The following is a 15,737-nucleotide window of genomic DNA, read 5'->3' on the forward strand; positions in this document are numbered from 1 at the left end:
GGAAAGGCCTCAGAAGTCATTCAAGCCAGTACTTATGTAAATAAAAGTCCACATTTGACATACTAACAAGGGATAATACATTCATTTGCTTGGAAACCTTTAGGGAGTCCACTAACTACAAGATAGCCCATTCCACTTTGGGAAAGCTCACATTTTTAGGAACTTTTTCCTGACATCAAGCCTAGTTTGCCTCTTTGTAACTTCCCATTGTTCCAGTTATGAATGGCAGTTTTCAGTAACAACAACAGCAATGATGATCACGATAGGATATAGTTTATCTGAGCCTGCTGACTTGTAGTAATCAAAGAGAAGCTAAATGGTCTCTCTATCCTTCCTTATCTTGGTTAGTAATGTCTCTTAACTTTTTTGTTCGGTCTTTTTCAGTCCAAAAGTCATTCTCTTCAGCAAAACAAACAAACAAAACAAAAACAAAATAAGAAACTGGCAGTTCTTTTCTCTTATTTCCATTATTTTAGCCCCCATCTGCTCAGCACCATCTCTTCTTTCTTTCTGATAATTTTCCCAGTGTAATTTTTTAAAAATCTCAGTCCTTTTTATTGTCATTAGTTCTTGTCAGCCCCAGCTCATTCTGGGCTTTTAGTACTCCTGACACCACTCTTACTGAATTGTGTAATATTTTTTATTCATTTTAACTGTCCTTACTTCTTTTAAAATATTTTTTAAAAAAATCTAAATTGGTTGATGTGTTTTCAAAGCACCAACAACATCAGTCTCTTCACTCCTGAAATCACAGATGTGGTCAAAATTAAAAACAAAATATCAGAAAAATGCCTGACATCATTAAAGGGACATTATGGTAGTGTGTAAAGAGTGCTGGCTTCAATAGACTGGGGTTCACTCTGCAGCTGTTTTTCCCTCTGTAAATTGGGGATAATAATACCTGCACTGGGAAGTTGGGAGAAAACATCCATAAGGTTTACAAAGTGCTATATGAATTTGCGTCATCATTATTATCAAGACATTTTCCTTGCCAAAATATTCGAATTGTGGACAATATTTGAATTTCCAGAATGTAGTAGACGTGGTACACAGCATGTGTAATGAAGACTACTGAAGATAGCCACTTGTTACTGTTCTTAAACAAGAGGGAGATATGCTGGCACGTTGACTCACTGACATAGTAATTGACGGTTAACATACGCACACACATACACACTCCTTTTTTCCCCCGTTTTTATGTGGTACCTGTAAGGAAAGAGTGGAGTTCTGTTTGGGAACCCAACTTGTAGTGAATCTCCATTGTATTAGAATCTTGGGGTTAAAAGCAATGTTAGAGGATAAGGAAGGGGTGGGGAGCCTGTAGCCTTGAGGCCACATGTGGCCCTCTAGGTCTAGTGTGGCTCTTTGACTAAATCCAAACTTCACAGAACAAGTCCCCTTAATAAAAGGATTTATTCTGTAAAACTTGGACTCAGGGGCAAAAGGCTGTACCCAAGGACCTACAAGGTCCTTGAAGGTTCCCTACCCCTAGGGTAACCAATTTCCCAACTGATCTTTCCTTGAAGCAGAAACTTTCTCAGTAAAATCTTGATCCTTGTGCTTTGTGGATAAAAGACATGTATCTAGCTGCTTCCTTTGGTGTCTTTCTTGCTGCTGCCCATCCTTGCCTTGAATGGAGAGTAAAGATTTTGAAACCAGCCAGAGCAGGGGGCATAGGGAGGGAAGGGGGGAATCACTTTTCATTTAAAGCTTGAGTTTTCTTTCAAGGCAGTTTATTCTTATCAAAATTTTCTTGAGCATTCTTATACAGCCCAGTAAATTCACTAATGAACTTGTTGACATTTTTTATTTTCAATAATTTAGCTCAGGCCTTTTTTTTCTCTGCAGTTTTCACAGTACCTTCATGAAAATGCATCCTATGTTCGCCCTCTTGAGGAAGGAATGCTTCGCTTATTTGAGAGTATTACTGAAGATACTGTGACAGTCCTGGTAATTTTCTTCCACTTACTATTTCTAGGAAATGAGAATTCTTCTTTGTGCAAGTAATTCTATTAACATTGTGATTATTTTTCTTTTCTAGGAGACCACTGTGCAATTGAAAACTTTTTCAGAGCATTTAACATGCTATGTATCTTTCCTTAGGAAGATCCTTCCTTATCAGTTAAAAAGGTACTTTTCCCTTGAGGTCAGTCTTCGTGAATTGCCCACTTGTAGCCTGGTCTTCTCAGAATATCATTAAAATAGAAAATGTTCATCTTGTGTCATACCTGAACTTGTTTGATCTACTCCAGGTTTGAACTTTTATTGAAAAAAAAAAGCTTGGTTTGAGTAACAATGATACCTCATATTTATAAAGTACTTTATATTTCATAAAGTGCTTTCCTCACAACAATGCTGTGAGATGTTTAGCTCAACCATCCCCATTTTACATAGGAGGAAACTAAGGCTTAGGGAGTGACTGGCTGAAGGAAAGGGTTTGAAGTCATGTCATTCCACAGATAAACTTAAATTTCCGAGTGAACTTGGTACAAAGTCTTAAGCTATAATTTCTCCAACTCTTCTTTCCAATGGATTATGATGCATGGAAACAATTTTTAAAAACACTATAATTATCATTCCTAAATAATACATTTATGAAAAATGGGTAGCTTTTCTTTGTTACTTTCTGGTGTTTTGGGGATATATTATATATTGATGTAGTCAAATTAAACCAAGTCCCTATGTTGTGACAGGTAAATTTTACATGCAAATATTCTTTGTAAATCCTTTTTTTAAAATTTGAATTTGCAAATAGACATTTCAGGTATAAAAGTCTTCCTTTGATGACCCTAAATTTTCAGTCTTAAAATTTCTGGGGCAGAGGAGGAAAATAATATGAAAAATAGGATATTTGCTTGTCCTGACTGCTAACTAAAACTTGAAAGGGAGATGAAAAAATCGGAGTTGGCACACTCTTCTTTTTTCTACAAATCATAATTCTTCCCTAATGTTGTCTTTGGGCTTAACCTTTAAGGTGAAGAGGGGGAAAGGGAAAGCTAAAATAAAATGGAAACTTTGTTCTATACTAACATTAATAAGATATTAGTGCATAGACATTGAACTTTTTTGCCCCCTATGAAAAAAATAAGCTTTCTCAGCTTTCTTATTCCTATTAATGCCAACACTGTTTATGACTGTGTCAGATATTATTGAGAATTCTAATTTGCGTATCTCTTCTTTTCACCTTAAGATATGTAAGTCTTGTCATTGTAACCACCAAGAAACAACAAGGCTGGAGCATAATAGAAAAAGGAACAATAGTTCATATATTGCAAAGTAAAATTTAGAAAATGTTTAAATGTGGATCTCCTTATGCTGTAGTGAGAAAATGCAGCTAATTTTAGTTGTTAGGTCTCTAGCTTTGTACTATTTGTGATAGAAATAGTAAAATTTCCCTAATCATATCTATTTTGTGTTTTTGAATTAAAAAGTATGTAAAGGCCAAGTTATTCTTTAATTCCTTTGTTGAAATAATTTTACATTATAAGCATGAATTATAATTAGAATTATGCTTATAAGAATATATTTTGGTATTAGGAAATTATGACTTAAAATAACTGCTTAGTTTTTCCCCCAAAATTAAGTTCTAATGAGGTACAAATATCTGAAATTTGAAGTAACAACTTGGATAGTTTTTTATGAAATGAACAATGTCGAATGCTAGCATTTAGCTGATATTCAAGTTGTATTTTGGCAGAAACCATTTGTTTATTCAGTGGTATATTCTCATTGCACAGAGTTGGGTTAAATATCACCATTGCCCTTTTATCTATTTCTGAGCTTGAGTTTTTCAATGGAGTTTCTCCACATTTATGATTAATCTTTGAGAGTTGCAGGAGACACATAACATCTTAACAGTATAGTAGTAGTGATGGAGAAGGTATTTTTTCTTCCTCCTGTGCTTAAGGCTTGTGATCCCAAAGGAGGACATATATAGTATTTAACATTAGGAAAGGTCACATCTTTGCACTTCCTTAAGAAGCAGGAAAATTAGGAGGACTTTTTGAAAAAAAAATGTGATGTATATGAATGTCAAGGCAAGAGGGGAAGTTATCTGAACAGTAGTAAGTAGTTCATCTTTCTTGCCTATGACAAGAGTGAGGCTTTGTGCACTACTGTTGCCATTCCCTACCCTCCAAAAGAGAGATACAGTAGTCCTCAGTTATGACGTACAAGGAAAGTAATCACGAAACTTACTAGTTAGGCCCCTTAAAACATGCAGTGTAAATTTGACTTCTCATAAAAAATTCTGAAAGAAATCTATCCCCCAAAATAACCTATGTTAACTTTACAATACTCTCTGCTTGCTCTCTCTGCTTTCTGCCCCTTCGCTCAGCACTCATGGCTTGCCCCTCCCAAAACCCCCCCCACAAAACCCAAAAACAATAAAAACTAAAACCTAAAAAAACCCTTCAAGTGAAAACAGAAAAATATATGCATGGAGAGACCACTGCTGCCGCTGGATTGGGGGCTTGGCTAGAGGCTTACAGCATGGAGAGAGAAGACCTTTACCTCACTCTATCCACTCATCTGTGTATCCAGCTCTTGCACGTCTTCCTTGTCTTCCTTCTGTCTGCCCTTGGGTACTGTGTGTCTGTTCCTGGCCCCTACCCCTCACCCGTCCTCTCCTGTCTTTGTCTGTGTCTTCCCCCTACGTGTCTGCCCCCACCTCCTGCCCATGTGTTCTTCCTTTTGATTCTGGCTGGGCTCCCACGTGGCTGACCCTAGCCCCCAAGTATTCCTCCTCTTGCTCTCACTGCTCTGTGCCAGCCCCCTCCCTATATAATTGAGCTGTTCTTTCCTTCATTCCTCCCTTCTCCATGTCCTTGGACAAATTTGTATTATGTAAAGATCACTTTATGTAGAGGTCCAGTTACGTGAAGCAGGAATTACTTATCTATACCTTTTAAAAAGATAAATCTGGTTAAAATGTTAGGGAAGTTAAATTAATTGGGGCTTTAAGCTATTTGAATAGCATACAATGCACACTTGAGATACTTACAGCAAGAGAATAAATTCCACCCCGAGTCCTTAGGAAAAATGCTTAGTGTAGTGTGATAGATACTACACTGATTCTTAAGCATGCTTTTTGTATAGTTATCTTTCCTTGAATCCATGCCTTCCAGACCTTCCATTTCTATTCATGTGAACTGAAAATAGAAGATGACCACCACCACATAAAGCTTCTTTAGGAGATTTAGCCTTACTAAGCAAGAAATAGATAAGAACCTTGATACCTAAAAGTTCAAACTATATTTATGTTTTGTCTTATGATCTTTGCGTAACGTTCACTAAATTCACATATTCTGATGGCAGGAATAGTCTTCATTATTGGAACTTGGACAGATGTTTATGTGGACAACAAATCATTTAGTACATTTAGAATCTTATGATTCTAAGCCCTATTCATCATTATTGCTGTACTTGTCTATTCTTCACCATACTTACATACTAAGCTCTCTTAAAGACACGAAGTTTATAACCTGCCTTTTTCATTTGAACAAAGACAATTTTGAGTATTCCCAGTAGAGAATAATTTTCCTTTGCTCTAGTATTTAAAAGGAAAAGAAAACATTCCTACATAGTCTGGCCTATCTGAATTGGGCCCTGCTGTCACTTACTTGGCTGTATTTAGAATAAAATCCAAAGGGAGCTGTACCTAAAAATAAATTGTAAGAAAAGCCCTCTTTGGGGGGTGGGGGTGGGAGTAGAGGAAAGTTGACCATTAAGCTATACTAGGAGGTTTAATTCCTCTTCAAATGACTAAGGCCAAGAATAGCACATTTCTGTGTCTACCAGAGTCTTGCACGTGGCAGTGTTCAATATGTTTTGTTCAATGAAAATAAGTATTTTGTTAATATATACCTGGCTTAAAATAAGACCACCAGTTTTGGTGAAATGGTATGATTTATCAAAGCAAGTGATATTTATGCCTAAAAGAATTAGCCCAGTTGAAATAGCCTAGAAAAAGGCAGTAATAATGAGTGTGCATAAAATGGTATAACCAGAATTTTAGAGACAATCTCAGAAATCCATGATTTAAAAAAAATGAGACTAGAAATAAAGATGTAAAAGAATAAACACTAGTCTGAGGTAAACATTAAAAATTTAAATGACTTTTTTCTGCAAAAAAAACCAAAACAACTCAGCAATATAGGAAAACTCCAGGTACTTTACAAAATGTTTAAAAGTTACCTCTTGTCCATACAAATGTTAATTTATGCCAACTTTATTTCTGTAAAAAGAAAGTTGTGTGTGTGTATATATATGTGTGTATATATATGTATATGTGTGTGTGCGTGCGCGTGCGCACACACAGAAACATACTATGTACTGATTGACAAGAGATATAAAAAACAAAAAAAATGCCCAGAATACAAAAGTGTACCTCAGCCAATTTCAAAGCCTGTCAAGCTACAAAAGAAAGTCACTGTCTTTGGATCAGCTCCTTAGTAAGAGGAGTGTTGGCTTCTTCCCTGGCTTGCTTGCTAGGGGACAGTTATTCAGGAGCTGAGAGTATAGAATGTCCATCCTCCAGTAGAAACTCTTGGTATAAAATAAGATGGAAGCTTGGGCCTTCCACATTTCTTCCTGAGTGCCCGTTAAGTTTGAAATCACTGCATTGTACCCAGAAACCTTCAGTATTGTAAGCAATATATAGTGTAGTGTCCTGAGTCAAACCCTTTCTCCCGATGCATGACAATAGCGGACAAATCATTGATAAAGCGGTCTGGTCTGAGGGACTTTAGTGACTTTGTCAATAGGGCTCTGTCTTTAGACTTTCATCAAAACCAAAATGTACTCCTATTTTCTCTCTGGGATTACTCCCTGACCACCTGAATCATTTAAGGTGTAGTCTAAGATCCTGTGGTAGCCAATACGCTATAAGCTGTTTCTGGGCTTCTGTGAGTGTAACTAGTTTTGAGGAAAATTTCCTGTGCTTTGTGTTAACACCAGTCACGTAATTTTTCCTTCTAAAGCTTCAGTTTCGGTGAACTTGGCCAACATTTCAGTAACCAAGTGGGCATTTCTTTTCCATTGTGGTGGTATCTTTCTGGAAATTTCAATAACAGGTCCCAGAAAGGTTCTATGGTATTTGAATTATCATCACATGTGAGACATATAACTGGATACAGCCTGAGCCTCCATCTTTTGATCTCACGGCCAGGTTTGGCAGCAGCTGTAACTACTTGTTTTGATCTGAACATCCTAAGGTTCAGTAGAATTACACGTTTGAGACTTGACTTTTCCAGAACATTTCAGGAAACTTGAACTTATATTTACAACTTAACTGAATTTAAAACTTTTGAAACTTGTCTTATATATGGAGTAACAGAGTAGTGTTCTTTTGTTTCCATTTTGTTATATGCCTTACTTGGCTTATGCTTACAAGAGATCTACCTAAGGCTGTCTATAAAAAGGGACTTATTGAAAAGCCTTTTTTTGAGCTAAGGTTTTTTCCTAGAATGTCCTTCATAAACTCTTAGACTTCTGTAATAAGTTGCTAATCATTTTAAGTAGAACTTTACTATATTTGTTCAGGTGAGGTAATTGACCAGAAAAAAAAAGACTCAATAGCACAAAGGCTTGGTATCCTAGGGATTAAGTATATCTGAAATTTAAATAAAATTATGCAGTTAGGTCATGGGGGGGGGGAAAATGGAAAGAATTCCTAAGAAGTCTTTCTGATGATAATCTCCAAGGTTTTCTATATTAAAAGACTCCATTTTTATTTTTGTTTTTGTTTTTTCCCTGAGGTAAAGCTTTCTCAGGTAGCTTTTTCGGTTTTAAAATCATGAACTTGAGCTTATGTATGTTAGGAGTTAATTTTCAACATAAGAATGTTGATTTACCCCTTTCCACAGTTATTTTCTTTGAAAGATATTTTTAGATAGTGATGACTTACAATGAAATGCCCATTTTACATTGATAATTGTTTTTTTACTGAGCCTCTTGTAGTAGTTTGTATCTGTGACAATAGTATCTGCTGTTGTTTTGATGAATTCTCTGTAGGAATTGTCATATAAAATGATCTTTTTTATCCCAGAATATTTCTCTAGGGGCTATTTTTGTTAGGGAAAGCCCATACCTCTTCAGGAGAGGGTTTCAGGTATTAAGTGATTTTTGTCTTTTTGGCAATGTGAAGTACTGACTTCAGGATAGTAAGATAATTGATATATATATATATATACCTTATTCTTGGTCTCAGTGGTCCATTGGTAGCTATAGCAAAAGAGGAAGCAGCAGTTTTGTGTGTCATTGGGAAAAAATGAGAACTTTGTAAGATTGAATTCTTGTTTCTGTTAAATCACTCTGCTTGCACAGAAACCATGGGGAATCATTTCAGTACATTTATTTTCCTCTTAGCAGTATATAACTATTTCAGAACTTAGGTAGTAATAAAAGCTTACTATTGCTAGTTTAAAATTATCCAGGGTGCTCACTTTTAAAAATTTACCTGTTCCCAGTTTGGAGGAAGAATGTGAATCTTCTGTTTGCACATCTGCATTAAGAGCCAGAAATCTAGAATTATACAGTGATGTGAAAAAGATGACTGCTGTGTTTGAGAAGCTCCAGACTTATATTGCTCTTCTTGCATTGCCAAGTAAGTTTGTTTTGACTCTCTTACTGGTTCAAATGGAAGAATTTACTCTTCTTAGGCCTTACCAAAAGTTCAGTGAAGACTTCTGAAGTCTTAAATGGAGAATAAGTCTTAGGAATTCAAATCAACTTTTTACTGAATAAGCTCATCTTTAGTAGCATGATTATAATTTATTCCCTTCTGTGCTTTATTTTTAAAAGCTTTTTTCTCCCAGGTGATTGAATGGGTAGTTAGATATGATGCTTTCTCAAGAGCTTTATAGCTTCCTTGGTGCTGGGATATTTTAATTATCATGTATATTTAGCAGCATTGAATAGATACTGAAATGTGTATGGTCACTGAATATAATCAGAAAAAAGAGGTATTGGAAAATATCAGTGGTTATGAGGTAAGCAGTCTTCTAAAGGACTCACATTTGGAAAAGGGTATGAAAGATTTGGTTTCTCTTAATGATTTACTTCCTTTCTTAACTATCACAGCGTTCTTGGAGATTCAAGGATTTATTCATTCAACCAAGCAGCAGCCGTTTATTAAGTGGATACTTTGTGGATTCTAGATGCAACTTGAAGCATTTTTAAAATTCTTCATGTACTCTTTAAAAAGAAAAAAATTATTGTGTATATTTTAATGATCATGATTTATGTGTTAATGTTCATGCATTGATTTCAGTAAACACCTGCAGTATACAGCATACATTGCTTTGTGATCTTCCATTTTCCCTTTCTAAAACTACATGATGGTGATAGATTGTATTTAATTTTTCAGGGAGAGTATATTGCAAAAATGTTTAGACTTGTGATTTTGATACTTCAGGTACAAAGCCAGATGGACTACTTCGGGCAAACTATAATTCAGTATTAACACATATTGCTACAGTTCTTCAGGAATTTCATGATGTCATGAAAGGTAAGTTTCAAAAAATGAATGCGAATAAACTTTGAAATTCTTGCTATTTCATGATACCGTCAATGCTTATAAATTCCACATTAAACTCATTATTAGCATTTGGCTTGTATTTAAGTGCATAGTTCACTGTCCTTCTGTTCTTAACATCTGTTTAGTTTCTAAAACCAACCAAGATGCTGAAATACTGAATACATTTAGGAAAGGTGTGTGAATTTTACTACTATGTATTCTCTGTATCTTTCATGTGATCGATTTTGGCATCTTATGTAAAATGCACAACCTTTATTATTGAACTTCAAATTCCAAAGATTTGAGAAAACAAAGGTTTAAATCCTTCTGAACTCCTACTGCTTTATCACATATTCTGTTATGTTTGAAGTGTCTATTAAGTAGGATTTATTTTGTTATCTAGTTTAAAAAGAAGTCTGTTTTAAAATTTTCATTATCATCAGTCTGTATAAGGTTTGTTTACTTTAAAAAATGTAATCAGGAGGGCAGAAGAAATGCCTCTTGTGTGTTTTCTTTATCTCTTGGGACATGTTAAATAGCATTGATACTATGATACCTTCTTGACAAGTGCTTGATACTTTACAGAGAGCTTTCACGTCCATTACCTTATTATAGGTCCTTAAAAAGTAATGTCAATCATTAACTGATCACGTCATATGTGGAAATAGATAACAATACAATGGATAAGTAACTTTGGGGCCCTTTTATGGGATGGTACGTAACGTTGTGTAAAGAACCTTGCCCTGAAAATTTAATCTGAATCAGGGCAGTTACTTTACTATTTGACCTGAAGGGTAATATATATATTTTTTTATTATTTTCTGGATGGAGTGGATATTATACCATGGCCTCATGAAAATAGTCCAAGATGACTATTTTGGACTATTTAGTGGTCATTTGCTACTTTGTTGGGCATACAGCATATGATTAGAATATCAGTCCCCCATCCCACACTGAAGAGTCAGAACCATAAGGTCAGGTAATTGCTATTTGTTCTATGTTGCTCTCCTTATAGGGACCTCATGGCAAGACATCCCTAGTTATGGCCCTGGTATAGGGCCTTCTGCATTCTGAAGAAGCGGTATTGTAGTTTTAAAATTTTGACTATGCTGTGCTGATACTAGAATTTGGTCTGTTCCTGAGCACTGATATATATGAGAGAGAAGGAGAGAGAGAGAGAGAAAGAGAGAGTGTCAAAGGATAGCAGTAGGGAGAGAAGAAGAATTATGGGAAGTCACCTAAATTTTTACATATTTTTCCATGCCTAAAAGATAGTGTGAAGATAACTTGATTAAAATAATATGAGGATTTGATGAGATCTTAAGAGTGTTCTTTGAGTTCCTCCAAAGGAAAAAAAAAACCTATGTAAACAACTTAGTATTATCTCAAACCTCTCCCCTCCCTGTTCTACTCTGATTAAATGCCTGTGCTAAGATTTAACAGGAAAGTTTTTGGGTGAAAGCAAAATTTGGAACACTATGTGTCCTAGTTGTAACAAAAGTTAAAGACTCAATCTTTAGCATGTGATACTGTGCATTTTAAATATTATGTTGAAACTTGGCTAATGTTGAATCTTTTAGGAGATTAAAAGTGAGTAAATGGCTAGACATGAAATAAGAAAAGAGTTTATATCTGAGTTGTATCATTTTCTTTTTTTGGTATTAGAGTTGTCAAGAAAAGAACTAAGTAATCGAGACAACTGGACTTGACTGGGATAAATAATTGAAACCATGGATATGATGGTAGTGGTACTTTGGTAGCATTACTATTTGCAGTGAAGGTTATGGCAGTCTTTTAGTATATGTACTTATTTTCCAGTTATATTAGGGATTTCATGAAAGACTGCCAGACAGCTAGAGGTATTCTTACAGATTTGTAGAATTCCAGTAAATGTGAAAGAGTTTGTGTGGAAAATTTAGCTTAGCCACATGAAAAAGTGTTTATTTCAGTGAATAGAAAGTTGATTGTATAAGAAATGCTGTCCAGTTGAATTTTCATTTAGTCAGAGGCATTTGATGAAAACATATACAGAATTGTTTTTTATTTTCAAAATTTTAATGAACTTTTTTTGTTTTAATAATGGCCTGCTTACCCCCAAATTATAGTATATTAACCATATGACTTAAACTTTTTGTCCATATTCTCCCACAGATTGTCCACAGTGGATCTTCCTACTTTTTTGAAGGGGGTCTTTCTCTGGACACTTTTGTATTTTGTGGGTGCCAGTGTACAATTGTAGTCAGTCATCATATAATGATTATGTTGACAGCTGCCACATGTAATGCTTTTATTATTTATTACAAAGCACCGATACATACATTTCGTTTGATTTCCACACCAGCCTTCTGAAGGTATTCTTATCTACATGCTATAGTTGTGGAAACTGAAGGCCAGAGAGGTTAAAAAAAGCTCACACCTTGTAGATTATAGAAGTGGGATTTGAAGCCAAGGCTTCTTAAATTTAGTCTAGCGTACTTTGCACTGTACCATGTTGCTGTTTCTAATGTTCTGGAGAAAGTGAGTTTTGTTTGGATTATTTTTTTTTTTGCACTTTTTTACTCATGTGAGTGTATGGGCCTTTTTCCCCAACATTTTCATCCAATAATACCAGAACCAATTGTTACAAAGTTCTTAGATTAGAGACAACAGCATTGAAAGCTAAAGATTGATATGGCTAAACCCTTCTTGGCAGTGAGACATGGAGTGGCTACCTAGCTAAGATCCAGCAAGGACTCTAGGAAAGTGTGCCTGTGCTGGCTTTTCTGTTACAGTCTAATACTTTGTTTATTTAGTTGGTGTCTAATTCCTCATTAGGACCTGATAAATCCTGTTTTCAGCCTAGAGGAAAGTCATTGGCCAGTTATGGGAGTTTAGGGCTAACATATGGCTGGAGGGAAACCACACTTTCTGTTCCATTGCCTTGAGAGAGTAGGTGGTATCCCTGGACAAGTCTCCTAATATATTAGTTCTTTTTGGTAGTATTCCTTTGAATTTTTTGGCGACATAAATTAAGAAATTCACGAAAGTTGGAATTATAATTAGGCAAACTAATTAACAAAGGATATCTATAGATGATCTATTACCTTTCCTCTGCCCCCTTTGACATTTGTAAGAGTAAATATAAAACAATGGACGGGTAACGTCTGAGGTCCTAGGATCTAGGATTTGAAGGCTGTTGATGCATATATGCATATAAACATATGTGAAGGTCATGTGAAGTAACACGAGTTTTTATTTGGTTGTTCTTTTAGATATTTCCATGCACTATAGTCAGAAAGCTACTATAGAGCATGAACTTCCAACCGCTACTCAGAAGCTTATAACAACTAATGACTGCATCCTTTCTTCAGTAGTGGCATTAACAAATGGAGCAGGAAAGGTAATTTTTCCCATTTTATTCCTATTAACATAAAGCCCAGTTTTTTAAAAAGCATACATAGTACTGTGGAAAGAATCTGTAATTGAGGTGTAGAAGCCTGCGGGTCCAATCCTGGTTCTTCTACCTAGATGATAGAATGATAATACTGACATCTTAGTGGTACAGCAGAGACAAGAGAACCTCTGGGAATCATGCCGCAGACAGTGACAGGCTGTGTGATCTTGGGCAAGTCCCTTCAGCATCCCTGGCTTCAGTTTTCTCATCTGTAAAGTGGTGATAATAATGATAATCCACCTCATAAGCTTCTTTCTTTTTTTCTTTTTTTGGTTAGGCAGTGGGGTTAAGTGACTTGCCCAGGGTCACACAGCTATAAAGTGTTATGTGTCAGAGGCCGGATTTGAACTTAGATCCTCCTGAGTCCAGCACCAGTGTTCTATCCACTGCGCCACCTAGCTGCCTCCTTACCTCATAAGGTTCTTGTGAGGATCCAGTGATACAACATATGTCAAGTGTTCTGCAAAGCTTAAAATTCTATATACGTGCTAGCTATTACTACTACTATTGTGAGTACAACTATTATTATATTGGCAGCTACCCTTTAACCTCTTTATATCTCAATTGAGTCTTCTGTGAAATGAGAGGTTTGGACTGGATGGCCTTCTAATGTCCATTCTAGCTTTAATTCTATAATCATATGGATCAGTTTGATTGAATAAAAGAACTTTGGGGATAGAAAACAGTCTAGTTCAATAAATTTGCTGTCAGTGAGCACTTAATAAATATTGGTCATTAACAAAAATATTAAGTGATATGACCTGACAAAATTGTACCTTCTTAATTTTTTATTTATCCCTTAGTTATTTTAGCCATTTTGATTTAGGCAGAATTAGAGCTTAGTTTGTATGGCTGTAGTTACTGTTGTTTTTATCAAATACTTAAAAAATAGAGTCTGCTTTGACCCATATGTCAAAATAGTTGTGTCAAGCTGTAGAACTGTAAGAATTGGATAGCATTGTTACTACAGAGATTGTTTCAGTCTTAACTCTGTTTCAGCAAATTCACAGGTTACTTCACAGATGGGCACTAATTTCTGTGACTGGATTTCTGAACAAAATACTATCTGACAGGTAGAACATGCTAGGTAAAAAAAAAAATTTCTTGAGATCATGTTATATACCTGATGAAGCTTACTTTTCTAAACTCCAGTAAGTTTTCATAGACTCTGGACCAACTAGTGCTTATGATCATGATTGAAGGCAGCAACTATTGGATTCCTTTACACCTGTTATTGTAGGGTTCCTGAGCTAGAAAAGCTTCTTCATTTCTTCTTATTCTGTTTACATGTCTAGAATGTATTCTAAGTTTTTCAGAAGTAACTTTATTTTAGTCTTATTTTTAACATATATTTCTTTAATGGCTTTTGTTTTTATATTACAACCATTTCTAGAAAAGAACAAAAACCCCCTTTTGATTCATCAAATAATTTGTACAAAGATATTAAAAAAAAAAATCAAACCAAAATACCCCACTGAAAAAGAAAAAAAATGCCTTCAGATCCTCCAGATTCAATCCTTCTTTGTAACAAAAATAATTAAGCAAATATACCCACTACAGTTTCCAGCCCTGACAAAATATGCAGCCTTCTTTCCTATGAGTCTCCCACCTCTCTGCCATGGAGGAGGAAGGATATCTCGTTTCCTCATCTCCAGAATAAATGTTTGCTTTTTCATTTACTCAAAGGTCAGCTTCCTCTTAGTTATCCTTTCATAGGTTCTGCTTATTTCCCTGTACATCATTTCCTATGAATCTTTGGAGGTAATTTTATCTAGAATTCACTTAAAACCATTTCTAGGAAAGATGATTTGCTTGCTCTCCAAAGTCAACACATCAGACATTTAGACTTTGTCTTTATACTGGCTGCCTGAACAATAGACAGCATGGTTAATGATTGTTTGTTGATGCAACTAACTTTGAAATGTTAGATGTCTGTGTACTTATAATCACTAAAGCTTTGCTCTGTTTGAAAGGTTGAATCTTTTTTTTAGAGAACACATAGAGAACACATGTTTTTTTCACTATGGAAATTTTATAGTAGGCTTTGACCAGAAGCAGTAAAGTTCTTCCTAGATGTTGACTGATGACAACTTAATAGCTGATGAGATATATTCTTACCAAACTGTATCTTGTGCTTGTCATTTTTTTTAATATAAATTTATTTTTAGTTGTCAACATTTACTTCCACAAGATTTTGAGTTCCAAATTTTCACCCCATCTCGCCCCTCCCCCCATCCCAAGATGACATGCATTCTGAATACCCCTTCCCCTAGTCTGCCTTCTCTTATCCCCTTCCCCTTCTGTTTTCCTTTAGGGCAGGATAGACTAATGTATCCCATTTCCTGTATTTCTTATTTCCCAGTTGCATGTGAAAACAATTTTTTTTAAACATATGTTTTTAAAACTTTGGGTTCCAAATTTTCTCCCTTCCTCCCCACCCATACTCATTGAAAAGGCAAGCAACTTAATATAGGTTATACATGTGCAGCTATGCAAAACACTTCCATAGTAGACATGTTGTGAAAAACTAACTCTATTTCCCTTAATCCTATCCTGCCCCCACATTTATTCTATTCTTTCTTTTGAACCTGTCCCTCCTCAGAAGTATTTGCTTCTGATTACCCCCTTTCCCAATCTGCCCTCCTCCCTATCATCCTCCTGCTCTCTTGTCCCCTTCCCCCCCTATTTTCCTGTAGGGTAAGACAGATATTCATACCCAATTGAATGTGTATGTTATTCCTTCCTTAAGCCAAATCCTATGAGAATAAGATTCACTCATTCCATCTT

The 15,737-nt window shown here is 35.5% G+C and overlaps 1 protein-coding gene across 4 annotated transcripts in view; it reads left to right on the forward strand.

The window, feature by feature from the left end:
* The window catches only part of PPP1R21 (protein phosphatase 1 regulatory subunit 21), a 93,420-nt gene that overhangs the window by 38,213 nt on the left and 39,470 nt on the right, over positions 1–15,737 (forward strand). For all 4 annotated transcript variants that reach the window (XM_078149503.1, XM_021001271.2, XM_021001272.2 and 1 more), the window contains 5 exons: positions 1,849–1,950; positions 2,042–2,130; positions 8,469–8,605; positions 9,416–9,508; positions 12,769–12,896. In XM_078149503.1, coding sequence (XP_078005629.1) covers positions 1,849–1,950; positions 2,042–2,130; positions 8,469–8,605; positions 9,416–9,508; positions 12,769–12,896 — 549 coding nt within the window. The remainder of the gene's footprint in view (positions 1–1,848; positions 1,951–2,041; positions 2,131–8,468; positions 8,606–9,415; positions 9,509–12,768; positions 12,897–15,737) is intronic.

Source organism: Phascolarctos cinereus, unplaced genomic scaffold (genome assembly GCF_003287225.1).
Source record: "Phascolarctos cinereus isolate Bilbo 61053 unplaced genomic scaffold, phaCin_HiC Scaffold_2;HRSCAF=192, whole genome shotgun sequence".
NCBI classification, from domain to species: Eukaryota; Metazoa; Chordata; class Mammalia; order Diprotodontia; family Phascolarctidae; genus Phascolarctos; species Phascolarctos cinereus.